A 24,916-nucleotide genomic window follows, 5' to 3' on the forward strand; every position below is an offset into this window, starting at 1 on the left:
TTTTTCTCTCTTGATTTTCTTCTCCTCTCTTCTCTTTTCAAATCTTGTGCTACAGTACCCGAACCACTTAATTTTAAAGTGGTCAGCTACCTCTCTTCTCATTAAATGTGGTGGTCCCACTATCACATGGTGTGGGACCATACACAACACATGAATAGATACCTATAAATAGATAACAAAGCTAAGGTCTGTAAGGAAAACAATATTACAAAATCTATAATTAAAGCATTTAATACCTTGAAAACTTTATGAGCCAAACAAAGTTGTTTTAGTAATGGAGTTTTGGACTCTCTCACTTATGCGGAGATATAATAGAGATAATAGAGTTATATGACAGCTAATCAGGCTGTTATATCTTGAAGAGAACAACTGACGCGAACGTAAAGCATGGGTAAAGGACTTCAGTTCCTTATTCTTTAAAGTTTTATAGTTCTAGATTATAGAGAAAGAAAATAGTTTCTAACGCTCTAAATTAATAGACAAAAATCTGATATACTAAAAAAAATATTTAATTTAATAATCTTCAATCCAAAAAAAAAGTTTATAAGGCTGTTTAAATAAAAGAAAAACATTATAATTGATAAGATCATAATTAAGTTAAAAATTCTAATCTAAATAGAAAAAAAAATCCTGACTCGACGAGGAAAATAAAGAAAATTTTAAGTAGTAAATTTTGGATCTTATTTTAAAGTTTTTTTGACCTTTTGATGATTATGAAATTGTATGTCTATAGGAAAGGGAGATTTTAGAATTCTTATTGAAATATTAGTTTGATCTAGTAAGCGAATAAAAAATTATATTTGTTTTTCTATGTTGTGCACTGAATTTTTCTAGAATCGGGTTTTTTTTTTGTTTGTTTCCTCTGTTTCGTTGTTCTTCTTCCTGGTCCAATACGCTCGTCTTCGTTCTTCTGGAAAAACCCCCCTTGTTTGTGTTTTCGGTTCCTCCTTTGTATCTCCCCTATGTTGTTCGTTTTTGTGTGAAAAGACCTCTGTCTGTGTGCTTTCCCCTGTTTTTATGCCTCCGTTTTTTTTCTCGTTCTCCCTCTCCTTCTGTTTTTGTTTTGTTGATTCCTCTGTTCGCTCTTTCTGTCTTCTGGTTCTCTGCGTGTGTCTCCTCTGTTTTTTTTTGTTTTTCGTCCCCCCCTGTTTTTTCGTTCCTCTCCCTCGCGTGGCCTTTCTCTGGCGTTTTATAATGCCAGAGAATGCCATTCGATCGCCCGGAAAATGAAAGGACTCGCAGGACAGTTACAATGGTAATGGAGGTGCATTGTGGGGCGGGGGCAGCTTTTCTTCTTCCTGGTCTGGGCCGCTGAAGAAGACGAATAGTGTCCTTTAAAACGGCGCCGTTTTCTTGACTAAAATGGCTATTTGCAATTGTTCCCCTAGATCAAATACAATTCGACCCCTGCACTTCGGCTCCATGTACAAAATGGTCCTTTCACTTTAATTTTTTTGCACCTTTGACCCAAATCAGCCCCAAACTTCTGTATTTTTTCAATTAAACTTATGATTTCACTAATTAAACCAATTCCAAGTTCAATTAAATTAGCTTCACAAACTTATTAATTTCTTTAATTTTTGACTAAATTGACTTCCGAATTTAATTTATTCCAATTAAGATCTTAAAATTAAATTTTCTTTCAATTAAAACTCTTATAAACTCAATTAATTTTTTAAAAAAATCTAATTGAATCCTTAAACATTTTATTTTAAACTTTTTTTTTCAAATTGAATTTTATTTGTCAATAAAATCTTTATTACTAAAAAATATATTGTGAAATTTTATTTTTATTTTTATTTTTATTTTTGAACTTTCTTAACCAATCCTTAATTATTTTTTGAGAGCCTCGACATTCTCTTTTCATTGCTATTTTTTTTTTGTATTCTTCTGAATATATATTGATTTATTTTTTTCAATTTCATCCTTAAATATTTAATTTTATTAAAATTTTCCATTAAAATTTAATTTCAAATTGTTTTTATGTTGAATTTAATCTTGATTCTTTTAATTGTTAGTTTTGCATTTGTTTTTTTATTGATTTTTTTTATCTAATTTCGTTTGTCAATATTTATTTGTTTAAGAATCTTGTTTTTTTTTTCAGGTTTATCTTTAATGTGGTCACATTGGTCTTATAACCTGAGTCATGGATCTGAAATATAACTCGAGTCAATTTTGATCTTGTTTTAAAATATCTTTTTATATTTTTTTTGCTAGTATATATTTTTTGTTTTGCTATTTATGAGGTCATTTTAATTTCATGTTCTATATTATGTGTTTGATTTGTTTATCTAGAATGGCTACCAGTTTCACTTAAAGTTTGTATATATGTGTGTGTGTGTGTGTTTTCATCATATTCACATATATTTATTTTTTATATTTTTTTGATATATTCCGCCTTTTATATTTTTTTATGGTGCAAGTTTATTTAGATTTTTTTATATTTATAGTTTAAATCATGAGTTTTTAGAGTGAATTTATAATAAATATAATCGAGTAAATATTTTATCTTCACTATTTTTTTCTTGATTATTGTTAATAATTTTTTTTATTTATATAAATAGTTATTGATTTATTTAGTTAGATAACTGTATAGGCTTTTCAAATAAATCTTCTAATTTTTCATGTAAAAAGTATTTCAAAATAATCTACATACCTTGTATTTTTTAAAAACAACATGTTAAATTCATGATTATTCACGCCATCTTTATTAATTTTATACAAATTATCTTTATCCAAGCACGTAGCAACTATATTATTTTGTTAAGGCTTGGGCTACTAAAATATTGATCAATTTAGTTGTATAATTAATTTAATTTAGTTAGAGTATTTTATTTATTTTTATATTTTAAAAATATGTTTTAAATTTTTTCTCTATCTCAAATTAATTTTTTAATATAAAAATATTTTTTTTAATTTTTTCAATTTTTTTCAATATAAAAATATCAAAAATAAATTTTAAAAATAAAAAAAATATTATTTTAATATATTTTTAAATAAAACAACATTTTAAAAAATGATTTGCTATATTTTTTATTTGATAACACAGCGTATTCACACGAGGTGACAGGACAGAAACTGTTGGGGCACAGAATCCAGACCCACTGTCAACCAAGTTGTCATCTCTATCAATACACAGGTTGACATTAATGGAACAATAGGCTACCTAACTCATTAATGAATAGTTGATCGAAACTATAAATTAAATTATAAAACACTTAATCGGACGTCCAAAGTAATGTTCTTCGTTTTGAAATATTAATTCCAAAAATATCGATTATTGATAACATTGAGTGAATTTACAAGAAACCAGCTATCTAATAACTAAGATTGCATGGAAAACTGAGTTGGGATATTTGATTGAATTTTTATTTTTTTTTTGAGAAAAATATCACCAATTACACATAAATTGGACGCCACACTAGCTAGAGGCAAATCAAATCAAGATTAAAACTATGTCTCAAATGAAATAGACGCAAAAAGTAGAAGCACAAATTGAAAATGATATCACTCTTGTATAACAGATGGTAAACCCACAGGTTTTGTAAGTGAAGCATGAAGTCGAAGGTGCACTAACCCCATAGCACAAACCACCATATAGAAATCGACCGTCCACAAAACATTCATCTAGAAAGCTAAAACATCAAGAATTTTTTTGAGATACCAACACCATATTTTCTCCTTTTGCACGTATTATCTATGTATACGTGTACATACATGCATGGAACACCACGCCTGACATGTATATAAAAGGTGACGACTAATCAAACGTGACGTCTTGTTTGCCACACAGGTTCGGAACTTAAAAGAACTGAAATTTAATTATATAATATGGTGATGATCGATCAAATGATAATGATATTAATGATCATACGCACGATATTTATCATAATTAATCTTCGTTCCAATTAATTCATTTAATTGTCTAGCTAGCTGCCACTAGAATGACGAACACGTCTTTAATACAATAGAGGAGCATTTGACTAATTCTATCTGCAAATCAGTAGATGCATATAGATTATAAACCACAGTTTATTTGGAAACAAGGAAACGGTGTTGTGGTGTGGATCAATGAATTATTAGTAAATTTATAGTATTTGACTAATCAATCACTCGAATAATTGAGTTTTTTTTAAAAAAAAATTTTGATCTCTTGATTTTGTTACAGTAAGAAAGACTAAGAAATAGAACCATCTGTCGGTGATCCTCTTTGCGTATTGGTTTTATGAGTTGTTTTTTAAAAAATAAAAAATAAAAACAACTGTTATGTAGGTGCTTAAAATAATATTGCTTCTCTGTATTGTTAAATCTGCAGAATTTATAATTTACATGAAAAGGCATTAAACTCAATCGTTTTATGTCCTTATTCGTTGAAGGGCATTTACATTCAAATTGTATAGTTGATATGCAAGGCAAGTGTAATGGATACAGACATGAATCTATGTATATTTGAAATAATTCGACATGCATGTAAAAGACATTTGAAGCCCTTCCTATTGATATATATAAACTAATTAAATGATCCCTAACAATTTTTTCTTTCCTGGCTATAACGTCGACTTTAAATCAAGAAGCAGAAATGGTCAGTACCTCCATAGATTTCATTTCTTTGCAAGTCGGCCTCATACGTTAGCGTTGACTGAACTACTCCCTTACAATATTGCAAGAAGTAAATGCACTAGATAGTGGACGATTTATAAGATATATTCAATGATAAATGATATATATATGAACCTTCGCTTGCAATTAATAAATAACCAAGCTGCTAATGTGAATCATCTGAATATGAATATGTAAGATGACTTTTCATACATATTAATTATTAGTGTGCTAAGACTCCCAACAAACACGTAGACAAGCCTTTGTAGGTTTAAAGACATTTATGGCACTACGAAATATTAAAAAGTCGTCTCTCCTCACCTTCCACCGGCTAATAATAGTTTACTTCGCCTCCTTCTCTCTATGTGTATATATATGCCAATCATCATCGCCAACAAGAACACGCAACAGCTCTAGCAAGCTAGCAGCCATTTTCATTTCTTCACAACCATTTCTATGAAATATGGTACGTGTACTCATGCCTGATCATGTCGGTCATCACATAGAAGGGTCCGTGCCCCTTGCAATTGGCTTGTTTATCTCAGTTTCTGTTCTTGTGGCACTATGTGCCAAACATAGCATATGGCGCACCCAGCAGAAGCATCAGTACTCATGCGCTGCAACAAGCAATTCCAAATGTGCAACACCTAATAAATCACCATTAGCATCGCCTAAGAAACTCGGGCTAAAAATCAGTAAAAGGGCAATTCCATCCCTGGACAGGAAAAAAGATGGTGCTGATGATGAAGACTCTACGGTACCCGGAATTGGAATTAAAGAGGAAGCTGGGGGATTGGAAGAAGGTGGGCTGTGGCAAAAATCAATCTTGATGGGAGAGAAATGTCAGCCACCGGAATTTTCAGGTGTGATATTCTATGATGGTCATGGGAATCAACTGTCTCAGATGCCAAGGTCACCTAGGGCCAGTCCCTTGCCAAGTATTTCATTTCCGGCTGTCAAAGATGCCAATTAGCTAGAGGCATCCAATTATATGTGCACGGGTAAATATATGCATGGTCTGGAAAATGTGTATAATTTATTTTTTGTTGAGTTCAAAATAAAATAGTACGTAATACATTGACTGTGTGGTGGTACATCTATCATAACATATCGTTCATGTTTGTTGGTGATTGATGGAGATCCGGAGGGGAAAGGATGCCAAAGATCCTACGGAATTGGATGGCTTTTGGTGGTTTTTAAACAAAAAGAAGGCTCAGAGATGGTGAGGTCTAGTTTGGGCTCTCCCTTATTTCCTGTCGATTTTAGTTAGATTTGTCTCTTCGGCTGCCAATCTAGCGAGATATAGTTTTTCAGGCAGTCAAGGGCGGTGGGGATATGTTTACCCGACTCTAGAATTATCACCCCAATTCGATATTTCGACCACAATCTCTTGTCGGTGCTCGTGAGAGGGGAGGCAATGGAGTTTAGAGCGTTGACCAAAAAAAAACTGTACTGCACGTATTAAAAAAAAAAAGGTGCTCCGTGCGTGTCCTGTGACCTGAATGTGGATTATAATAGTAGACCTTTACAGCGAGGAATTGGTCGTTGAGAGCAAAATTATCTTTTCTATAAGGTTTATTTGTCAATGTCAGGTTGAACACGGATATATTATTCTTTTTATATTTTTAACACGCACTGCAATGACTTAAATATTTTTAAAAGCATAAAAAATAAAATTGGGCCGGAGGTTTTTTAACACGGATATAAGGTTTAAGTTTTGTGCCTTGATTGCATAATATAATAACAAAACTACCATTAAAATAAAAAAACTGACATTAAGAGGCATTTTTGTGTTTCCCTAATGATTTTTAGTTATAATTAATTTAAATAAGAAGCAATTTAGTTTCTAACAAATATAAATATAATTAAAAATAAAAAATAATTAACATGTACATAACACAAGCAACAAAATAGAGGCATATGTATTTTTTTGAGTGATGCATACAATATTTTTTGACAATTAAAAGTTGCATCAAACGGTGACTTTAAAAGTATAGTGTCACCTTCTTTCTCGATGATCAAGTGCGTATGCATGGAGGACTTGTGGTTAGGTTTTGATGGATCCTTTTATATTAATTTGTATTTATATTTAATTTGTATTTGTATTAATTTGTATTTGTATTTCTTTATTGTTATTTACTTTAATTTTAATGACTTTTGAAGTTAATTTTTTTAATTTTATCTATTAATATTTTATCTATTTATTTATTATCTAATTTGATCATTATTTTTTTATTGCTATTTTTATATAATTTTATTGATTTATTTATTTTTTTAATTTCATGTCTCAACATTTTATTTCATTTAATTTTTATATTCAATTTGGTTCTCATTATTTTGACTGCTATTATATATATATATATATATTGTTTTTATTTTATTCTTCAATTGTATCTCTCATTATTTTAATTCATTTATTTTTATACTAACTTTCATCCATATTTTTTTTATTTTTTAATTTGAGATAGTTGAAAATTTTATTTCATGACTTATTTGGGTTTGTCTGCTATGAAGTAAATCGGTCTTATAGCCCAGGTCATAAACTTTGAAAATTAACTCAACTTGACTACAATTTTATTTTTAGGGTTTTTTAAGTTAATTTTTTTTTATTTTCATCATTTAACTTTAAATTATTGGGCCTTCATCTTCGTGATTTTCACAGCTTTTTTTTTTTCTCTAGAATTGTCTCGATATTATATCATGAATCACAAGTTAGTTGAGTTAACTTAGGTTTATTAAGTTAATGTTTTTTTATGTTCTTTATCAATTTTTTTCCAGTCAATTTCATTATTTTATTCAATTTATTTTATATAGGGTTATCTCACTCTCACAATTAAGCCATGAATTTAGCATACTTACCCGAGTTAAGTTTTTTATTATTTTTTAAAATTAATTTTTTCTCAATTACCTCTTCAGTGTATGATTCGTTGATAATTAAGCATCAATTTTTTTCATTTTCTTTTAATTTTTTCTTTGTTATCAAATAATAATATTAAGATATCTTAAGATTACTTATAGGTTTTTTGTTCATGATATTGGCAGGAGTTATTTTTTTATTAGTAATTTTTTTTGGGTTTTTTATTGTCATTAATTTTTTATAATTATTTTATTAGATTAATTGATTTTATTAAATTATTTGAATTAATTATTTAAATCCCAAAGTATTCTTATTGTTTTAAAAGTATCATCATTACACAGGCATTTGTTTTTAATCTGCAAGCCACCTATCTAGCACGATGAGACAATTGACATACATAATGTTATTGCAGTGAGATCCAATATTAGGTGGAAGGTTGTCCATCAATTTGTCAACCCAATTTATTTTATTTTAATTTTTCGAAGAGGAACTATCTAATCTAAATTGAATATCACCTAATTACCTCACCCAAAAAATAACACTAGGAATTCAAAAAAAAAAAAAAAAACAAAGCTAGACTATGGCCCAGCCCGTTTTCCAGAGTTATTGGGCCGATACGTGTTGACCCAAACCAAAAACGGACCTGAAATATGATTCTTAACCTCGTACAAACCCAACAAAATGTAAAATAAATAGTAAATAAACGGCCGCGTTTACGCACGGAGGATCGAATGTTTTGCAAAAAGAAAAAAACAAATTCCTGATAGAAAGCCTAGACAAGTCCATCTAAAATCTAAAATCGTACGCTAATGTCTCTCTATAATAATCGGAATTAGGGTTTCTTTTTGTGTTTTCTTTTTGTTAATGATTTGAATTTAGAGTTTCATTTCTATTCAATTATTTTTGAACTCGTTCGTCAATGAAAATATTTTCATGATTTTAATTGAATCCACTTATGTTCTTGATTATTTTTTTTTAAACTATTTTAACAACAACAATATTATATAATAATAATAATAATAAGAGTAATCATGATAATAATAATAAGGATAATAATAATGATAATAATATTACTTATTAATAACAATAATAATGGTAGTATACATGATAATAATGATAATATAATAATAATAATAATAATTTATTATTTAAGATTTAATTTGTTAGAGATTAAATTTTACTATTTTTCATATATGATATTTCCAGTTTAATAAACTAAATTATAAGTTTAAAAATTTAATGAAAATTGATATTGTTTTTATTTTTTCATTTATTTTTTTCTATATTTCATTGTTTAATATCAGTATTCTAAAATAAAAAAATATATAATTTTTATAAAAAAAAATTATTATATTAATTCAATCACGTAACTTGAGTTATATATTGTACAAGTTAACTTAAGTTAGCTCCTTTTTTATTGTCTAGTTTATATTCATATCACGTTATTGTATATGTAAGTGATTTTGTTTTTTTTTTTTTATTTAATTATATACTTTTAATTTTTTTTAGGATTAATATGATTTTTTTAATATGATTTTTTTAATTTATATATGATTTTTTTAATTTTTTATATCAACTTATTAGGCCCTATCAGGGCTACAAATCAAGTAATTTATTTTTTAAAATCGATTTAAAACATCAGAACATCGTTTGAGAAAAATACGATCTACACTACAAGTTGGTTCTTGAATATGAGTGAGAAATAAGGAGAAAATCATTTTTTGGATAGTGAGATGAGGGGATGAGTTTTTTTCAAGGAGAAAAAGGTGAGGTGGAAGAGAGATGATAAGTGGTATGGAAATGATTAATTTCAAGGTTTCAATATATATGGAGATATTAATATTATTTTTTTATTTTAAAATTTTACTTTGATCCAGGAATTTTTTTTAAAAAAAACTGATTGCATAGGAAAAAAAAATATTAAACATTGGAGTGCTCAAAGTAATTTTTCCAAAAAAAAATATGACATGAAAGAAATTTTTTTATTTTTGTTTTATATGAATTAATAGTTAGTTAAAACTTAAAATCAAATAAAAATTAATTAATTAATATGTAATTGTTGAGAAAAAAAAATGTCATGTCATTCAAATGGCTGGATAAGTGGAGAATGATGCTGGGCATAACATCTTGAATTTTAGGAGAAGATAGAAAGGCTTATTTGTTTTTATGTTTTTAAAAAAAATTTAAAAAAATTTAAATTTATTTTATTTTATTTTTTTTATTTTAAATTAATATTTTTGTAGTATTTTTATATTATTTTGATGTGTTAATATTAAAAATAATTTTTTAAAAAATTAAAATTTTATTTTGATATATTTTCAAGTCAAAAACACTTTGAAAAATAATTATTCTCACACTTTCAAACATCTTTCTAAATACAACGCATTTAATATATATTAATAAATTACCCACTTGCTCATTATTTTTTGTTATATTTTAATATATAATTTTATTAATTAGATATGTTTTATAATGATTAATTTGTATTGTAAAAAAAAATCTAATTTGAACACCTCTTTCCACATCAAAAGCTTTGTTTAAGAACAATAAGCATATTAGATGTGTATATATTAAAAAGAAGTTAACCCCTTTGAAAAGTATGTGATTGTAGATTAATTGAAACAATATAATAGTTTCTTCTCTTTTTTTTCTCATTTTTGTTATCCAAAAAATCTAATACATACTTACAAGACATTGAAATCTTTTTGCAAGGCTTATTTGGCATTACTAAATAGAGGGGGGGTAAATAAATATTTTTCTATTTTAATTGTATAGTAAAAAGACTTAAATACTCTTAAATACAAAAAAAAAACTTGATATCAAGAGATATTTTATTATTTTTATGATGATTTTTTTTGTTATTTTAATTTAAACTATGATACAATTTGATATTTGATAAGTATAAAATAATAAATAATTAAAATATACATAAAATAGTAAAATATTTAAAACCAGTAGAAGAGGTGTTTTCTTCCCCTTCTTTCTTTACAATATTTTTTTTGCTATACTTATCATGTCAACTTATGAATAATTCAATATAGCTAAATAAATAAAAAACAAAAAGGCGGGCATAGGAGAGGTGTTTATGTCCTTTGAGTGACATGTGCAGCGTCTTCTAACATTCAAAAATACAATTCTATCATGTCATTGTAATTTGTTTTTCTGTTGTGACATATGTTGCTGATGAACTTTTTTTCTTCCTTTTTTTTATCATCATGCAAAATTATAAGATAACCTTTTTGGTTGTTGGTATTTAAATTATAGTTTTTATTATTTTTTTAATTTTTAATTTTCAATCTTGATATTTTTGCAAAACTTTTATTTTTTTCTAGGTTCATTATTCAATCATACTTTACCAGATATTATATTTCTCAAGTAATCCTCTTTCTTTGAATTTTTACTTTTTTTTCTTGGCTTTCTTGTAAAATTTTTAGTAGTTTTTAATTTTATTCTTCAACTCAAATTAATCATATTATGTTTTTCAATTTAATCCTTATTGTTTTTATTTATATTTTTTCTTTGTTCCTTTGTAAAAATTATTATTATTTTTAATTTAACACTTTGAGTACAATATCATTTTTTATTTTTATATCAATTTTGATTTTTTTGTCCTTTTACTAAGTTATTTTTTTAATTTTACCATTTAGTCAAATATAAAATTTATTTTTATTTTTATTTGATTATCATTATTTTAATTGTTACTTTTAATTTTTTTTTATAATTAAAATTTTAAATTTAAATTTTATCATTTAATATTTAATTGATTAAAAATTAAACTTCATGATTTTTTTTTAAATTATAATTTTTTTATCAGGTTATTTGAATAACAAGAATTCGGTAAACTTACTTATATATTTCTCATGATTATGGGTTTAATGGATATTTGGATTGACTAAGTTCTAATTAGCATGTTTATATGTTTTTTATAATCGATTTTTTATATTATTTTCTATCTTATTTCAACATCTAGATGTAAAAGTACCTGGATATAAAAGTGTTATGGTTTGTTTTTACAGTTGAAGCTTTATGATTTCTTAATTTTTTATTAAAAATTAATTTTTTGGGTGTCTTTAAATAATTTATATTTATGATATTAAAAATAATTGTTTTTTAAAAATATTATTTTTATATATTTACAAGTAAAAATACTATGAAATGCATCGCTACCTCACTAACTAATTAACAGCCACAGCCAAACAGGACAAGGGACCAGCCCCTAAACCTTCAAAAACACCGAGTCACTGACCCATTCGATAGACCCGCTGGAATTTGCCTAGAATTTGCAAAAGATGGCTGCTTTTTCTTCCTCACCTTTGCTATTTGCAAACCCAGATTCTGGTTTCTCTCTTTTAGAACGAACTTGTAAAATCAAGATGCTTAGAAGAACAACAGCTACTCCTCCATCGATTACTATTGCTTCTTTGAATGATAATGATGATCAAAATTCTTCATCAAAGTTGGTCACTTTTATAGGCAAAGGTGGCTCTGGAAAGACTACCTCTGCAATTTTCGCTGCACAGGTTCTTCTTTCCTTGAATTCTTGCTGTTCAACTTAAGTCAATTTGTTTCAATCTCTTTTGACGCATTCAATCAGTTATGTTAATATTTACTTAGTGTTTTTTTCATGGGTTAAAAGTCTGAAATTTATAGTTAAAGGAAGGGCATTATGATGGAACTATGGCCTTATGATCTCTGTTTGCAGTTTTTAATAATTTATCGAAGAGACAATACTTTTATGATTTTGAACTGTATGAATCAAATGCATGCTTGTGATGTGGTAGTCTGGAATGTAATGTGATTGAATCAAAGTAGATTAATGATATCTAGGAGACTTTAAGAAAAATAAACCAAAGTTTCTTCCAGATGGAATTTCCTATTGGTCACTGTTTTTTACTGTAGATTAATTTGAAGATAGTTAATACACCGTATTTCTTCTTACTAGTGGATAGTGTGATGGGAATGTAGAAGTTTAAACGTTGGTTTTATTTACTTTGCATAGTTTTTTTTATTTTTTTATTTTTTAAGCAATTTGTGCATGTTATGGTGGGATCTTAATTTTTTTTTTGCTTTGATTTGCCGATTTTCATTCAGCATTATGCAATGTCTGGGCTTCGGACATGCTTGGTGATACAGACCCAAGATCCCTCTGCTGAATATCTACTGAACTATAAGATTGGAACTTCTCCTACCGAGTGCAGTGACAACCTCTGGGCTGTTAGGTTGGAAACCAGTAAAGTGTGTTTTTTCACTTCTTTTTTCTTGTTTCTTTATGGAACTTCAAAATTTTAATGTAAATGGTGCGGGCTCATTGATAATTGCTCTTGATATCTGCAGATGCTTCTTGAGCCTCTTGATCGGCTGAAGCAAGCTGATTCTCGTCTTAAGATGACTCAAGGAGTTCTTGAAGGGGTAGGTATGTAGTGGCTCTCTCAATATGCTTGTGCTGTATCATAGTCATCAAATAGTGCACTTCCCACTGAATGTTCTGTATCTTTTATCATAATGTGAAGGTGGTTGGAGAAGAGCTTGGTGTGCTTCCTGCAATGGATTCTATTTTTGCAGTGTATGCACTTGCAGGGCTTGTAGGATCATTAAATGTTAACCAGACCAACAGGGATAAATTTGACATAATAGTATATGATGGAGTCAGCACTGATGAAACTCTTCGAATGATAGGAGCAGCTAGTAAAGCAAGGTTAGTTGAATTTCTAACCTCCCCAACTCAACTCTCTCTCATATTTCTGTCTGTATTGAACAACATAACTGTCTCAGATTGTATTTGAAATATCTGAGGAATTTGGCCGAGAAGACTGATCTTGGGAGATTGGCTGGTCCTTCACTCGTGAGCCTTGTTGATGAAGCATTGAGTTTAAGTGGTAGCAAATATAATTTGAACAGGAAAACGAGTGCTGAAATGTGGGACAGTTTGGAAACAATGTTAATGGTAAATGTGATTCACGCTTCTTGCTTCTCCATTTCTACACAAACTTGATAGGATTTTGTGTTGATTATACTGCAGCGAGGATCTTCTGCTTTTTATGAACCATCTAGATTTGGATGCTATCTTGTGATGGACCCTAACATTCCAACATCAGTGAATTCTGCTTTGCGTTATTGGGGCTGTACCCTCCAAGCTGGTGCGCAAGTTTCTGGTGCAATTGGAATTTCTTCACCACGTTTCAATGAAGAATCGTTGGAAGGAGTCAAGAAAAACTTTTTGCCCTTGCCTTTTGCTTTCATTCCACATCTCTCAATAGGTTACCCTCCTGAATGGAATTCAGTCATGCTAAACACTGTTGGTCATGATGCAAGAACTTTATTTTCCTTGCCAGCAAGTCACAGCAATAGCAAGGCACCACCAGTAAAGTTTGACGCAGCTGAAAAATCAGTTACTCTTTTCATGCCAGGTTTTGACAAGTCAGAGATCAAGCTATACCAAGTATATCCCTTTCCCTCGTGTGTTTTTCTTTTCCAAAGATCTTTATCATGTTTCACAAACTGTCCAAATTTGTTTTAGTTGCTTCAGTTTGCAATAGTAGTTAAATGGCTGGAAAAATCTCCCTTTTTTTCCATATTATAGGTCGGAAAGTCCTTGTGAAATCTTCTATCATAGTTCAGAAAGTGTTTTCTATAATTGCAGTTCTTTTGAGTCTTGGTTGAAAAAAGAGAAATTCATATGCCTGGGAAATTATTCCAAGGGAGACACGAGTAGCTTCATGCACTTCCAGAATTCGTTAGATATTATGGCATTTAAGTCATTGTAATTAAGAGGATACATAAAATGAACACCTAGGAAGGATTAATCTCTTAGAATTAGTATGATATTCTGGCATTTAAGTCATTGTAATTAAGAGGATACAGAAAGCTACTTGTATCTCTTGAAATATAATAATAATCTGAGCTTAGTTTTGTAAATTGAATTCATGTTAGTTCTGCAATTGTAGTTAGCAGATTGATTGGCGCCTTGAATAAAAGCCATGAGCCTTTAAAATGGAAAAGAAGATCCTTATTTGAACTGTAGATTTATTGCACAAGTGTTAAGTAGCTTTAATTCCAGTAATGAAAAGTATGAATTCATTGTTTTAATGCAAAAAATTCACAAATTTTACTCGCTTCGCTGATTGAGGCATCATCAACAGTGTATCCTGTTTTTTTTGGTGGGATGGTTGCAAAAAGATCTTTTTGCTCCTTTTTTTTGTTTAATCAGTTTGTTTAGTAACATTAACATAATTTTTTATGCTTTCCTGATAAATGCAGTATAGAGGAGGATCTGAATTGTTGGTTGAAGCAGGCGACCAGAGACGTGTAATCTGTCTCCCAACAAAAATTCAAGGTAAGGTGGGAGGTGCCAGGTTCTTTGACAGAAGTCTTGTAATCACAATGCGATAGTGTGACTGCAAAAGAATACTTGTCATGTATTCTTGCTTTTGTTCTTGACTGTCCGAGACTGATGTGTGGAGCATCGATAACAGATTTTATCTGATGGTGGCTATTGGTTTCGGGGTCATTTACCCTCTGGAATAAAACTGATTATTGCTCTTTACCTACAACTATTGCACATTGTGTCCAGCTTTGAGTGCATGAAAGTGTACATCAACAGTTGTAGCCTTTGAAGACAACATTTAAATTCCATTCAACCAACAGTTGTAGAGTTGGTCATGACTCAATATGCAAAATTCTCTTGATAACCTTTTGGAGGTCTGTGCATGCATTGTATTAGAGGTCTGTGCATGCATGGTATTAGAGCTAAGTTCCACTTATGGGTTTAGTAACCTATGTACTAAGATAGTGGCATGCCTTAGTACCAACACACCCACCAAAAAAAAGTTGCACAAAACTATTTAATGTTACTTGATAAGAAGGCGAGTTTACATGTGCATATTTAAACAGGTTTAATAAAAAAATGTTCAAGGTGAAAGAATTGTTTGAGCCAATAGTTTTAAAGGCTTTGATAAGAGGGGTAAGAAAACATACCTTTTGGATAAAATTTTATGCCTTACTAGACAAAAGTTTGCTCAAGGTAAAACAATTTACAAAAAATTACATACTGTGGGAAGAAGTTGATTTTCTATGACATGGCCCCATCTTGTTATATGGATAACCAAAAACATTCAAGGTGAAATCATTCTCTTAATAGAAATGAATGTTCGAGGAAAAACCATGAGGGATTAGTCCGTGGTTTTTTGATGTATCCTAAGAATTACTCATTTAAAGTTATCAAGGTAGTCAAAACAAACATCCTGGTGCCACTTCCATGACATGTTACTTATAAGAACCTTTCTTGTTCATATTACTTAGATCATCTTAAGATGTATAATCCTCAATAGAAATGTAAGTTTATTTTTAAAATAAAAATACTGTATATTTGACATACATTCCCTATCTACTAATTCTCAATAGGGGCTTCCATATGCTTTCTAAGAAAGGGATTGACTTGATCTTCTTAGGGGCCTCTCACCAATTTGTCAGGGATTGATTTAAGATTCTTATTCTCTAGGTGATGTTTGGAGGCCTCTCACCAATTCGTTAGGGATTGATTTAGGATCTCCTATTCTTCAGGTGATGCCTAGAGATCTCTAACTAATTCCTTAAGGGTTAATCTGAGATCTCTTATTCTCTGAGTGATTCTTAGAAACCTCTCACCAATTTGCTATGAGTTGATCTTGGATCTCTATTCTCGAGGTGATGCTTAAGGGCCTTTCACCATTTTACTAGGGGTTAACTTGGGATCTTCCACCTCTCCGATACTGTCTTAAATTGGCTCCACTCTCTAGTAGAGAACTCTCATGTTTCATGTCATCCTATAAAGGTTATATAACTCTCATATACTATTGATCATTCTTTAATGAGGTCTTCTAAAGCTCCCACACCATCACAAAGGAGGTTACAAACCTTCTAGGAGCTCTCAAATTCCATGTCATCATAAGAGAGGCTACAAATCTCCTACTACTTAGTAAGATCTTTTTCTATTTAATTAAGAGCTTTCATGCCTCATGCCATATAGGGATGCCCCATACTTCTCATATTCTAGTGCGACCATTCTTTAAGGGATGTATTTGGTTTTTCTAGTGCAATAAGACCATTTTCAATGGATTTGTCCTCTCCCCCATTTAGAAATTCTTTTAGGTATGGGTATAACTAGGAGTCATCCTCCATGGATTTCCACCACTCTTCTTTAGTTCCTCTCAGTTCTTTAAATTTTTTTCAAAGTATAGACTTATCCTCTATAGGTTTCTAGAAGTCACTTAAAACTTGAAATTTTTTTCTAAGTATGAAGTCTCTTATATCTTAACTCATCTTTTTTTAAAAAAAAATTTAAGTATTAATTCCTCTATAATTTCCTTTTACATACTTAGAAATTTTTTTAAACATGGTGCATATTCATACACGAGTTTTCTAGTTTATTATTACTCGGGGTTTCAACCTCTCTTTTTATATGAAGAAAATTCGATAAACTCGTCGTGATAATCAAATATTTTTATAAGTTTTTATGGATTAATACCATAAAAACTCAGAGGCTGCTGATGAATTCAAATAAAATGGACTCAAACTTGCCTAAAATGCATCAAAAAAATTTCCTCAAAATAGACACATTAAGAACACCTTTTAGGCTTAAGCTTAGTATTCTAAGCCTAAAGTACACTAGAGGAGCAAAGAAAGGAGCTTGAATATGGTAGCTTAAACCCAACACTTAGAGAGCCTAGGCTCCGGCTATTGCCCAAGCTCGAGCCCAACATTCTAAAGGACATAGGCTCGGGCATGAAGCCCGATCCCATGTTGGGCGTGTACCCTAACACCCCTGTGGGCTCGGGAGCTCGCCCCGAGCTCAACATGCTTAGGTCTAGGCAGTTCGTCTGGACTCATTTCTCATCTCTAATGGGCTCGAACCCAACATTTGTTAAGGATTTTTTCAAAACCCAATGCGAGTCTCTTAGTATTTTATATATATATATATATATATATATATATATATATTTTTCAGAGTATTTTTTTTTAGAATATTATTGCAGTTTCTCTTTTAATAAAGTTATTGATTTTATTATCGGAGAGTTTCTATATTTATCAAATGATATCTTTTGCAGATATCAACTACCAGTCACCTAGTTTATCAGATATCACTTACTATTAGTTACCAATCTTCTAGGTTTTTTATATTAAATTACCAGATACTTTGATTATAAAAAATAGATCAAATTGATATTAACCAATTAATCAATATATTTATCTTATTTTTAAATATTTTGAATCTTGAAATTCATTAAGGGAAAGAAATTTACCCGTTACCCACTATCTATGCATCCAAACTGAAATCTTTTCTATACGATATTTTGCATGAAGGTCATATTTGAAGAGGGAAAAAAATAGCTCGCAGGCTTTTGATGGATTCGCTGTAACAGTTTCCTTCCTCGGAGAGCAAAGCACACAACATCGCCTCTCTACTTCCCACCGAGATGCGAATTTGCACCTAATATTTCATTACCGTGGATTTTCAATGTCTTTGAGACGCCATAGCTTTCATTAACTTAGCTTCTAAAGCAGGACAATGTTAATTGATAAACTAGCAGTACAGAAAACAGAAATCTTATGTGAGTCTCGACTGAGAAACCATTAACAAATATCACTCCCTCATAAACTGAACATTTAACCAAACAAGTCTATTGCCCAGGATACGCTGGTGCCTATATTTTCAGGTTTCAAGTTTCTGTAACGAGGTGAAGTTGAAACTGTGATTATTCACTTACCAAAAGTCTTGAGCAATTACAAATCCTTATTTTCTACTTCCAGCTATTCAGCCCATGTCGACTTCATATCATCTTAAAAACGCTATGCTACCCTGAAATCCGTTTTCCTGCGTTTTCTTTCCCCAAAATAAACTTGAGACGGTCAAAGGACAATAAAATTTATAAATATTTCCCTGTATAAAGTAACTTTAACCTTTGTTGGGTCAAGCTGGACTGGTTTTTTCTACAATATCCAATCTATATGATGTTCTATGAAGACATGAAATGAGATGACGCAATATACAACAGAAAATTATGACCCTTCCATCTTATTCTCTTCTCCCATTTGTGAACGTACACGGCTCCTCAGTTCTTCAAACGCCTTCATGCTCTCTGCATCAAAGCCTCCAGCAAACTGGAAATAGATCCACGTCAAGAGACAAATTTGCAGATTGATAAGAAACTTGCATTTCAATGCTATAAGGTTAACCTGTGATTAAATGCTAAGGAAATATAGACACCAGAGATAATTTGCTACTGCCCTGGCAGTACCATACAGTTTCCATCTAATCGCCATCCGGATAATTTGCATTCCAGCAATCAAATTTAACATGGAGATAAAATATACCTGATGAACACGGAAAGCAAAACGACCACCTTGCAGTACCAAAAACTCCCTGTTTGGTTCTTTCTCAGGTCCACTCATTGCATCTAGTTCTGATGCAACACGCTTCATGTACTTTCTTGCCAACTGCACGGATGAGAGCTTGATCTGCAATGAGAAAGATGTTACGTGACCAACTTCGGTATTGAAACAATGGAAGTTTTTCCCTTGAATGATCTGCATTTTTATGGATATTTGATACAAACATAAATTATTCTCATATCACAAAGTAAATTTTGTATCCATCGCTACAAAAAGGCTGTCACAGCAATGGCATAAAGATGACTTCAAGGCCATATTTTTAACGAGACAAAATGTCTTGCTGAATCATCGGCATATATGAGTTTTGGTCATAAACTTGCTCATCATATCTATCAATAGATAAATAAAATATAACCTGTTAAATATGCAATTGTTGAGGAAAACGTGATTCTATGAGCCAAAAAGATAGAGAACACAAACATTTTCATAACTAATTCCATGTATACATGCATCAAAATTTATATCTTCTCGTTTTAAGCATACCTTGCCAACAACTCCTGAATCTAATAACCAATTAGTTGGGATCCCAAACTCTCTGTATCGTGAAACAGCCATGTCTCTTGTGCGCAATAGTGCATATACGCTGTTTTCCACTCTGGCAAAGAATAAAAGAAAAATAAGATGGGAAATTAAGCCAGTTGAAAGAATAAACTATCTCCTAACAGTTTATTATGGTAGAAGATATCAGGACACCACGACAACTCCTAGGGAATACTATTTATTATTTGAAATCCCATACACAAAATATGGTAGTGAGTAGTAAGTTTCCAATCTTCTCAGAGTTCTATAATCTATTTAACAAGCATGAGAAGAAGAATGTACTTACTTTTCGAGCAATTTGTACATCCTTTTTAAAGCAGCTTCACATGCGAGGTTGGGATCATCAACAAAAGAGGTTACTTGCCTCTCCAATTTCATGAGATCCTGGTACTCAAAAGCTGCTTCTCTCAATGCATCAGCTTTACTTTCAGGCCAATCAAAGTGCTTGAGAACTGCTCGTTCATCAACCTAAAGAAATAAAAAAATGAATTGATATGATCAGAGTCTTGAACAATAACCTAGCAGCCAAGGAAATGTTACATTTGGAAATTTTTGGCAGGTGAAGTTTCTCTATATTCTTCCACTCTGCCAGTTAAAGCACTGAAGGAAGCAAAGACTTCGTAGGTTTTCTGGAGGTGAGTTATTGCTAAAAGAAAATTCTGAATGAGATAATAGTATTAAAAGCTATATTAATGAGGGTTCAGCGTGATGATTTGAATGTGGCATGTATATGTGTTCCATATTTCCTGAAAAATATCTTTGCGCTTGAACCGCTTGAGATCCCTCATCCCTTTTCTTATTTTAAAAAGTTGTTAGCTCTGATAGATAACTACCAAATTTTTGCCACTAGGAAGTAATTGACATACCAAGAAAGATAATTCCTCATCAAGCCAGTTTACAAAGGCCACCAAGTCATCTATGGTGGAGAAGGAAGCTGCTCGAACTTCAGTTGCCAATGATTGGACGAAATCACCTTGAGTTTCTACATCTGCTTTCACCTGGATCCAGCACATGGAATTTTGCATTAGCAGATCAGGGCAGTAAGACTATTTTATGAGAAAAATACGAAGGAAAACAAAAATAAAGGCAAATATTTAACGCACAGCCAACAGGAAAGACGATCTGTTCTCAATTTCCCCTATCATGTTGCTGCGAGCATCTGATACATTGGATGTTGAAGAAATCAAAGATGATGTATCCTTCTTTGCCTCGCGTTTCATCAAACTCTGATAAAATTCTACTAGTTCTGGAGCCCGGTGAACTTTATCGCCACTTCCTGCTCCTCTTGGCAAGCTTCCAGGTGGAGGAGGTGGACGAGGTGGTCCACCAGGTGGAGGTGGTGGTGGTGGTGGTGGTGGTGCACCTGGTGGAGGAGGTGGTGGAGGTGGCACTCCACCTGAAGGATTGGCATTTGTAGCAACTGAAGCACCAGCAGATGATTTAGGAGGAGGCCGCGGCACCCTAGGAGCCCTCTTCTCGATGTGGGCAAGTTTCATCTTGCTTACTGTCTGCGAATCAACATCCTTACCATCACTAGATTGTTCACTTGACTCACCAGAGGCAACTGGTTTCTCTTTTATTTGGGAAAGTTTAGCTGGCAAAGTTATGGGTATAACTTTCTCCCCCTTTGTTCCAAACTGAAAATTTGAACTGTCACCAAACTTCACTGCTCTTGCTTTTTCTGCTCTTAACTTAATATGCTTCTCCCTTTCTAAGGCCAACTTGTGTCTGTCTTTATAGGCAGGATACTTCTCATCTAAAACTCCTTCCACCGATTTAGACATTACCTGGAAAGATGAAGCAACAGAATTTAGTGAGTCACCAGGAGAGTCAGGAGCATCCTGATCCACCTTTCCAAATGAAGTGATGGCTACAGTATCACTTGCATTCCTTATCATCAAGGATTCCAACGGACCCCTTGGTCGGTGGCTCATGCTAGACCTGCTTGGAGATACTCCTGAGAAGGATCTGGACGGTGAAGAAAAGGCACTTGAATCATCTTTGCTTCTGCCCCATTTCTTAAGTTTTTGAATTAAATTAGGTTTCTTACTGAAACTGTATCTGCTAGAAGAACTGTCAATGGAAGTATTGTCAAAGTCCTCACTTCCAGGAGAAGATGGGTGAGAATAGTTGCTTTCCATATCTGTGTCTCCTTGTCCTCGTTCTGATCCGGCATATTCTAACAGCAGTTGTTTAGCCCTCTCTTGGGACTTGGGGCTTAGACTTTTATTGAGATCACGAGCTGAAACTTTTCCTGAAGGTGTTTGGTAGTTCCGGAGCTCATACCTCAAGCATGCATTGACCCAACGAAGGTACACTAGCTCTTCAACTTCACTAAACCTGTTCATTTGAAGTCCTTCCACTTGTTTTAACAGGTCTTCATTTGCGTGCTTTAAATTATTGACCTCCTCTCTTACCTTGGCAACCATTTCTGTCTGAAGCACCATTAAACAAAGCACAGAGAGGAAAATTTAAGTAATCATGTAAACAAACGCAGATCATGATTTTGAGATATAAAACTAAAATTTAATTATTCTGTCCACTGAATATGTTTAACTATATTCTAGAAATAAGCTTTTCCTAAATATCTATCAATACTTTATTTTGTTCAATTTCGTATCTCAAACTTGCCGAAACTAAATATCCTTTACTGCGTAGCGGTTACTAGAGAAAAGATGTTAACTACAAATGTGATTAGGAGAAAAAATAGCCCAAACACCTAGCATGTTTAATTGTTCCTCAATTCTCCAGAATATTTATGCACTTTACAGGTTGGATAAGACGACAGCATCTCTCTTAAAATGAAAGGCGAGCATAAACAATACGCCCACATCCACCCTCAGAATGTACCGAGGAAAAAAGATGAAAAAAACTCAAGAATGTGCTTAAGAATTTCTTGAGCGAAAACTACGGCTCTTACCTCTGACAAATTGGAGAGGGATGTTAATTTATCTTCAGCAGCACCCAGCTTAATAATCAACTCTCTCTTTTCATGTTGAAGTTCTTTGTTCTGCCTCTTAAGTTCCACAACTACTACCTCCAACTCCTTCACAGCCTTCAGCCTCGTTTCAACCTCTGCATCCTTTTTCACAGCTTCTTGCTCTTTTGCCTGAAGACCAGAAACTTGTTGTTTGAGCAATAACAACTGGCCCTTCGTCTGGTTAGCATCAAGCTGAATTTGCCTCTGAAGCTCCTTTATCTTGTTCCTTGCCAATTCCAATTCCTTCTTAGAAGAAGCTCCATGCGAAATCTCTTCTTGAAGCTTCTTCCTCTCAGCTTGCAGGGAATTGATAGTAATATTTAGCATGTCAATCTCAACGGTCTTAATTTTGAGCTGCCTTTGCAGTTCAACTACGTCCGATTCCTGTTCCTTCAACCCGTAGTACTCGAGCAATTCACCTTCAAGCTTTACCTCTCTCTCCTCCAATTCTCTTACTAGGTTGCGCAAACATTCCAGCTCACTTGCATTGTTTGCCATCTCAGTTTCATAAATTTTGTCCTTCTCTGCTTGGTCAAACTTTTCCCCAGGTAATGGATAATCGATTTCCCCAGACAGAAGATCTTCGAATTCAGGTAGAATATCTTCATCTTCCATACCAGGTGGAGTACCTTGAGCATGGTTAAATATGCTATTAATCAATTTGACCTCTTCTTCCTCTTCTTCTTCGTCCACCTGCAATATATATTGCACATTAATTCAAAGAAAATAATGGAAAACATCACCTCACATACTTATGTGGTCTAAATTAAGATAAAAAATTGATTTAAGTTTTTGTATACACTTACATCCTTCTCTTTAGTGCTATCATCAAAATATGTAAACTGTTTTCTGTCATCTCCTTTGATTTGATGTTGCTCAATGCTTGCTTCACCATTTTCTGAGTTTCAATTCGACCAGAGAGTAACCACGAAATGCAAGAAGCATGTAAGCATATCAGCATAGAAAAGAAGTCTTTCAAGTAAGGTTTTCTATCTACAATACATTAACTTCATGTCTTATATTATGTGTTTATGTAGATATCAGCATAGATGCACTCTTTCAGCTTTATGATAAAAGACAACATTATGACTAAAACTTGTAGAATTTGTTACCTGAACGCTTGGCTGAAGAGTCTGTTGACTTTGCAGTTTTTACATGAAGCTGTTTAACTGCAAAGGCTGCAATTGAAGCAGCAACCAGGAAGCCTAACCTGACTATCATGTAGGTATTGTCGGTAGCAGAATCCTAACCTTCCACTCATCTATAGAAACAAAACAATCCCAAAGCACCTCTCCACCCATGTCTTCCTGTCTCCATAACTGATAATTCAAGCCATCATGTCTCTGGAAATGCACCAAGAGCTACCTAGACTCTGCAACAGCCAATAGCGCTTAATAAGAAACACCAGTGCAAAGCCTGTATAAAACCCAGATTACCAAACTTATAATTATTTGCAAATTCAGTGGCTCTATCTATATAGTTTCTAGGAAAATCTGCATTATCATCTTATCAGGTTTACGGACCTCTCAAACAACGACTTGTTTGTCCACGAAGAGTTCATGATAAGCAGAATTCCATCCAACTGTCTTGCTAAGAGCTACAGCAACCACCAGTATAACTAGTGGCCAGTTTTGCTCCAGAAGGATGGTAACAAATCGCAAAAATTTGATAGGTATATCATTTTACCATTTCGTTTCATAGGAATATATATAGAGTTAAGAAAACCAGAAAACAGCCTGAAAGAGACAACCACCACTGTAATTTTTTCGGCAACTACTAGAGCCCACCTCTAACGCATCTAGTTTCTTACCTACGAATCACATCTAATTGTTGTACAAGTGTAAAAAAGAAAAAAGATGTTAAATATGAAGAGAGCTGCGGGGTCTTTTATTTTATTTTTTTTCAAGCCTCCTAATAAATGATTCTGTTGGCTGCTATTAGCAGGCAAAATTTAGGTGTTTGTCTGTCCAGTTAAAAACCCTAGCTAGCTTCAAGTTGATCAAAACTCAAAGATCAAAGTATCTATCAGAAAATCCTAACCATCCGATTGAACTTGACCTTTTTCTGGATAGTCGTTTTCATTGGAGAAGTGACCACAGTCTAATTGGTGTAATTTAAGAAAGATGGATTTACTCCAGATAAAGCCATGCTTCCTAGACATTGGATGCTTCGTTGGCAGAAAGTAAAAATCTTTGGTTAAGGCAAGGGATCAGCACAGGTACTTAGGGGTGGAGTAAGGACATAATATTAAGAAGTGGGTCCAGGTCAAAGGGCATGGAGATCGGTGGATCCCCTCTTCTTGGGATTGAAACAGGAGGAAGAGGAAAGATTAAACAAGTGGGTTTGTAGAAGCAAGGTTGAAATTTAACTCCCACCTGTTTGCTTAATGGACTGGAGCCTGTGTAAGAAGTTAGCCAAGCATATAAAAAGGAGGCCAACTTTTTTGTGAATGATTGATCATTTCACACTTTGCCCTTTTTTGGCTTTTCTCTAGAATTTCTTTATCTCTAGCT

General features: G+C 32.2%; 3 protein-coding genes across 5 annotated transcripts; 2 read left to right on the top strand and 1 right to left on the bottom strand.

Moving 5' to 3' along the window:
- Positions 1-4,942: 4,942 nt before the first annotated feature.
- On the top strand, positions 4,943-6,062 carry LOC105113976 (uncharacterized). Its single transcript, XM_011010353.1, has one exon. The coding sequence runs from the start codon at positions 5,063-5,065 to the stop codon at positions 5,570-5,572; it is 510 nt and encodes a 169-aa protein (XP_011008655.1). The 5' UTR covers positions 4,943-5,062; the 3' UTR covers positions 5,573-6,062.
- A 5,569-nt stretch (positions 6,063-11,631) lies between these two features.
- On the top strand, positions 11,632-15,075 carry LOC105113986 (P-loop containing nucleoside triphosphate hydrolases superfamily protein). The gene is made up of 7 exons (XM_011010364.1): positions 11,632-11,976; positions 12,548-12,691; positions 12,791-12,865; positions 12,967-13,151; positions 13,229-13,400; positions 13,476-13,895; positions 14,714-15,075. Exons 1-7 carry the CDS (start codon positions 11,746-11,748, stop codon positions 14,843-14,845), a joined length of 1,359 nt encoding a protein of 452 aa, XP_011008666.1. The 5' UTR covers positions 11,632-11,745; the 3' UTR covers positions 14,846-15,075.
- Positions 15,076-18,169: 3,094 nt separating this feature from the next.
- Positions 18,170-24,134, bottom strand: CHUP1 (Hydroxyproline-rich glycoprotein family protein). 3 transcript variants are annotated; one of them, XM_011010392.1, is made up of 10 exons: positions 23,927-24,134; positions 23,516-23,775; positions 23,210-23,301; positions 22,344-23,096; positions 20,527-21,858; positions 20,290-20,421; positions 19,710-19,891; positions 19,367-19,478; positions 18,806-18,949; positions 18,170-18,592 (listed from the first exon to the last, which is right to left on the bottom strand). In XM_011010392.1, exons 2-10 carry the CDS (start codon positions 23,622-23,624, stop codon positions 18,491-18,493), a joined length of 2,958 nt encoding a protein of 985 aa, XP_011008694.1. In that variant the 5' UTR covers positions 23,625-23,775; positions 23,927-24,134; the 3' UTR covers positions 18,170-18,490. The 3 variants fall into 3 exon arrangements, with proteins under 3 accessions (XP_011008694.1, XP_011008687.1, XP_011008679.1); XM_011010385.1 differs by having other exon boundaries at positions 23,516-23,819; XM_011010377.1 differs by lacking the exon at positions 23,927-24,134 and having other exon boundaries at positions 23,516-23,920.
- Between the last annotated feature and the right edge of the window lie 782 nt (positions 24,135-24,916).

Source organism: Populus euphratica, unplaced genomic scaffold (assembly GCF_000495115.2).
Source record: "Populus euphratica unplaced genomic scaffold, PopEup_1.0 scaffold5.1, whole genome shotgun sequence".
In the NCBI taxonomy this organism is placed as follows: domain Eukaryota; kingdom Viridiplantae; phylum Streptophyta; class Magnoliopsida; order Malpighiales; family Salicaceae; genus Populus; species Populus euphratica.

Bases quoted from the DNA above. Each gene is read 5' to 3' on its own strand.
- LOC105113986 (XM_011010364.1), top strand. From the start codon at position 11,746: ATGGCTGCTTTTTCTTCCTCACCTTTGCTATTTGCAAACCCAGATTCT. The intron at 12,692-12,790 runs GTGTGTTTTTTC...TGATATCTGCAG, and splicing joins TTAGGTTGGAAACCAGTAAA to ATGCTTCTTGAGCCTCTTGA. The intron at 12,866-12,966 runs GTAGGTATGTAG...CATAATGTGAAG, and splicing joins CTCAAGGAGTTCTTGAAGGG to GTGGTTGGAGAAGAGCTTGG.
- LOC105113976 (XM_011010353.1), top strand. From the start codon at position 5,063: ATGGTACGTGTACTCATGCCTGATCATGTCGGTCATCACATAGAAGGG.
- CHUP1 (XM_011010392.1), bottom strand. From the start codon at position 23,624: ATGATAGTCAGGTTAGGCTTCCTGGTTGCTGCTTCAATTGCAGCCTTT. The intron at 23,302-23,515 runs GTAACAAATTCT...ATTGAAACTCAG, and splicing joins CTCTTCAGCCAAGCGTTCAG to AAAATGGTGAAGCAAGCATT. The intron at 21,859-22,343 runs GTAAGAGCCGTA...ATGGTGCTTCAG, and splicing joins CCCTCTCCAATTTGTCAGAG to ACAGAAATGGTTGCCAAGGT.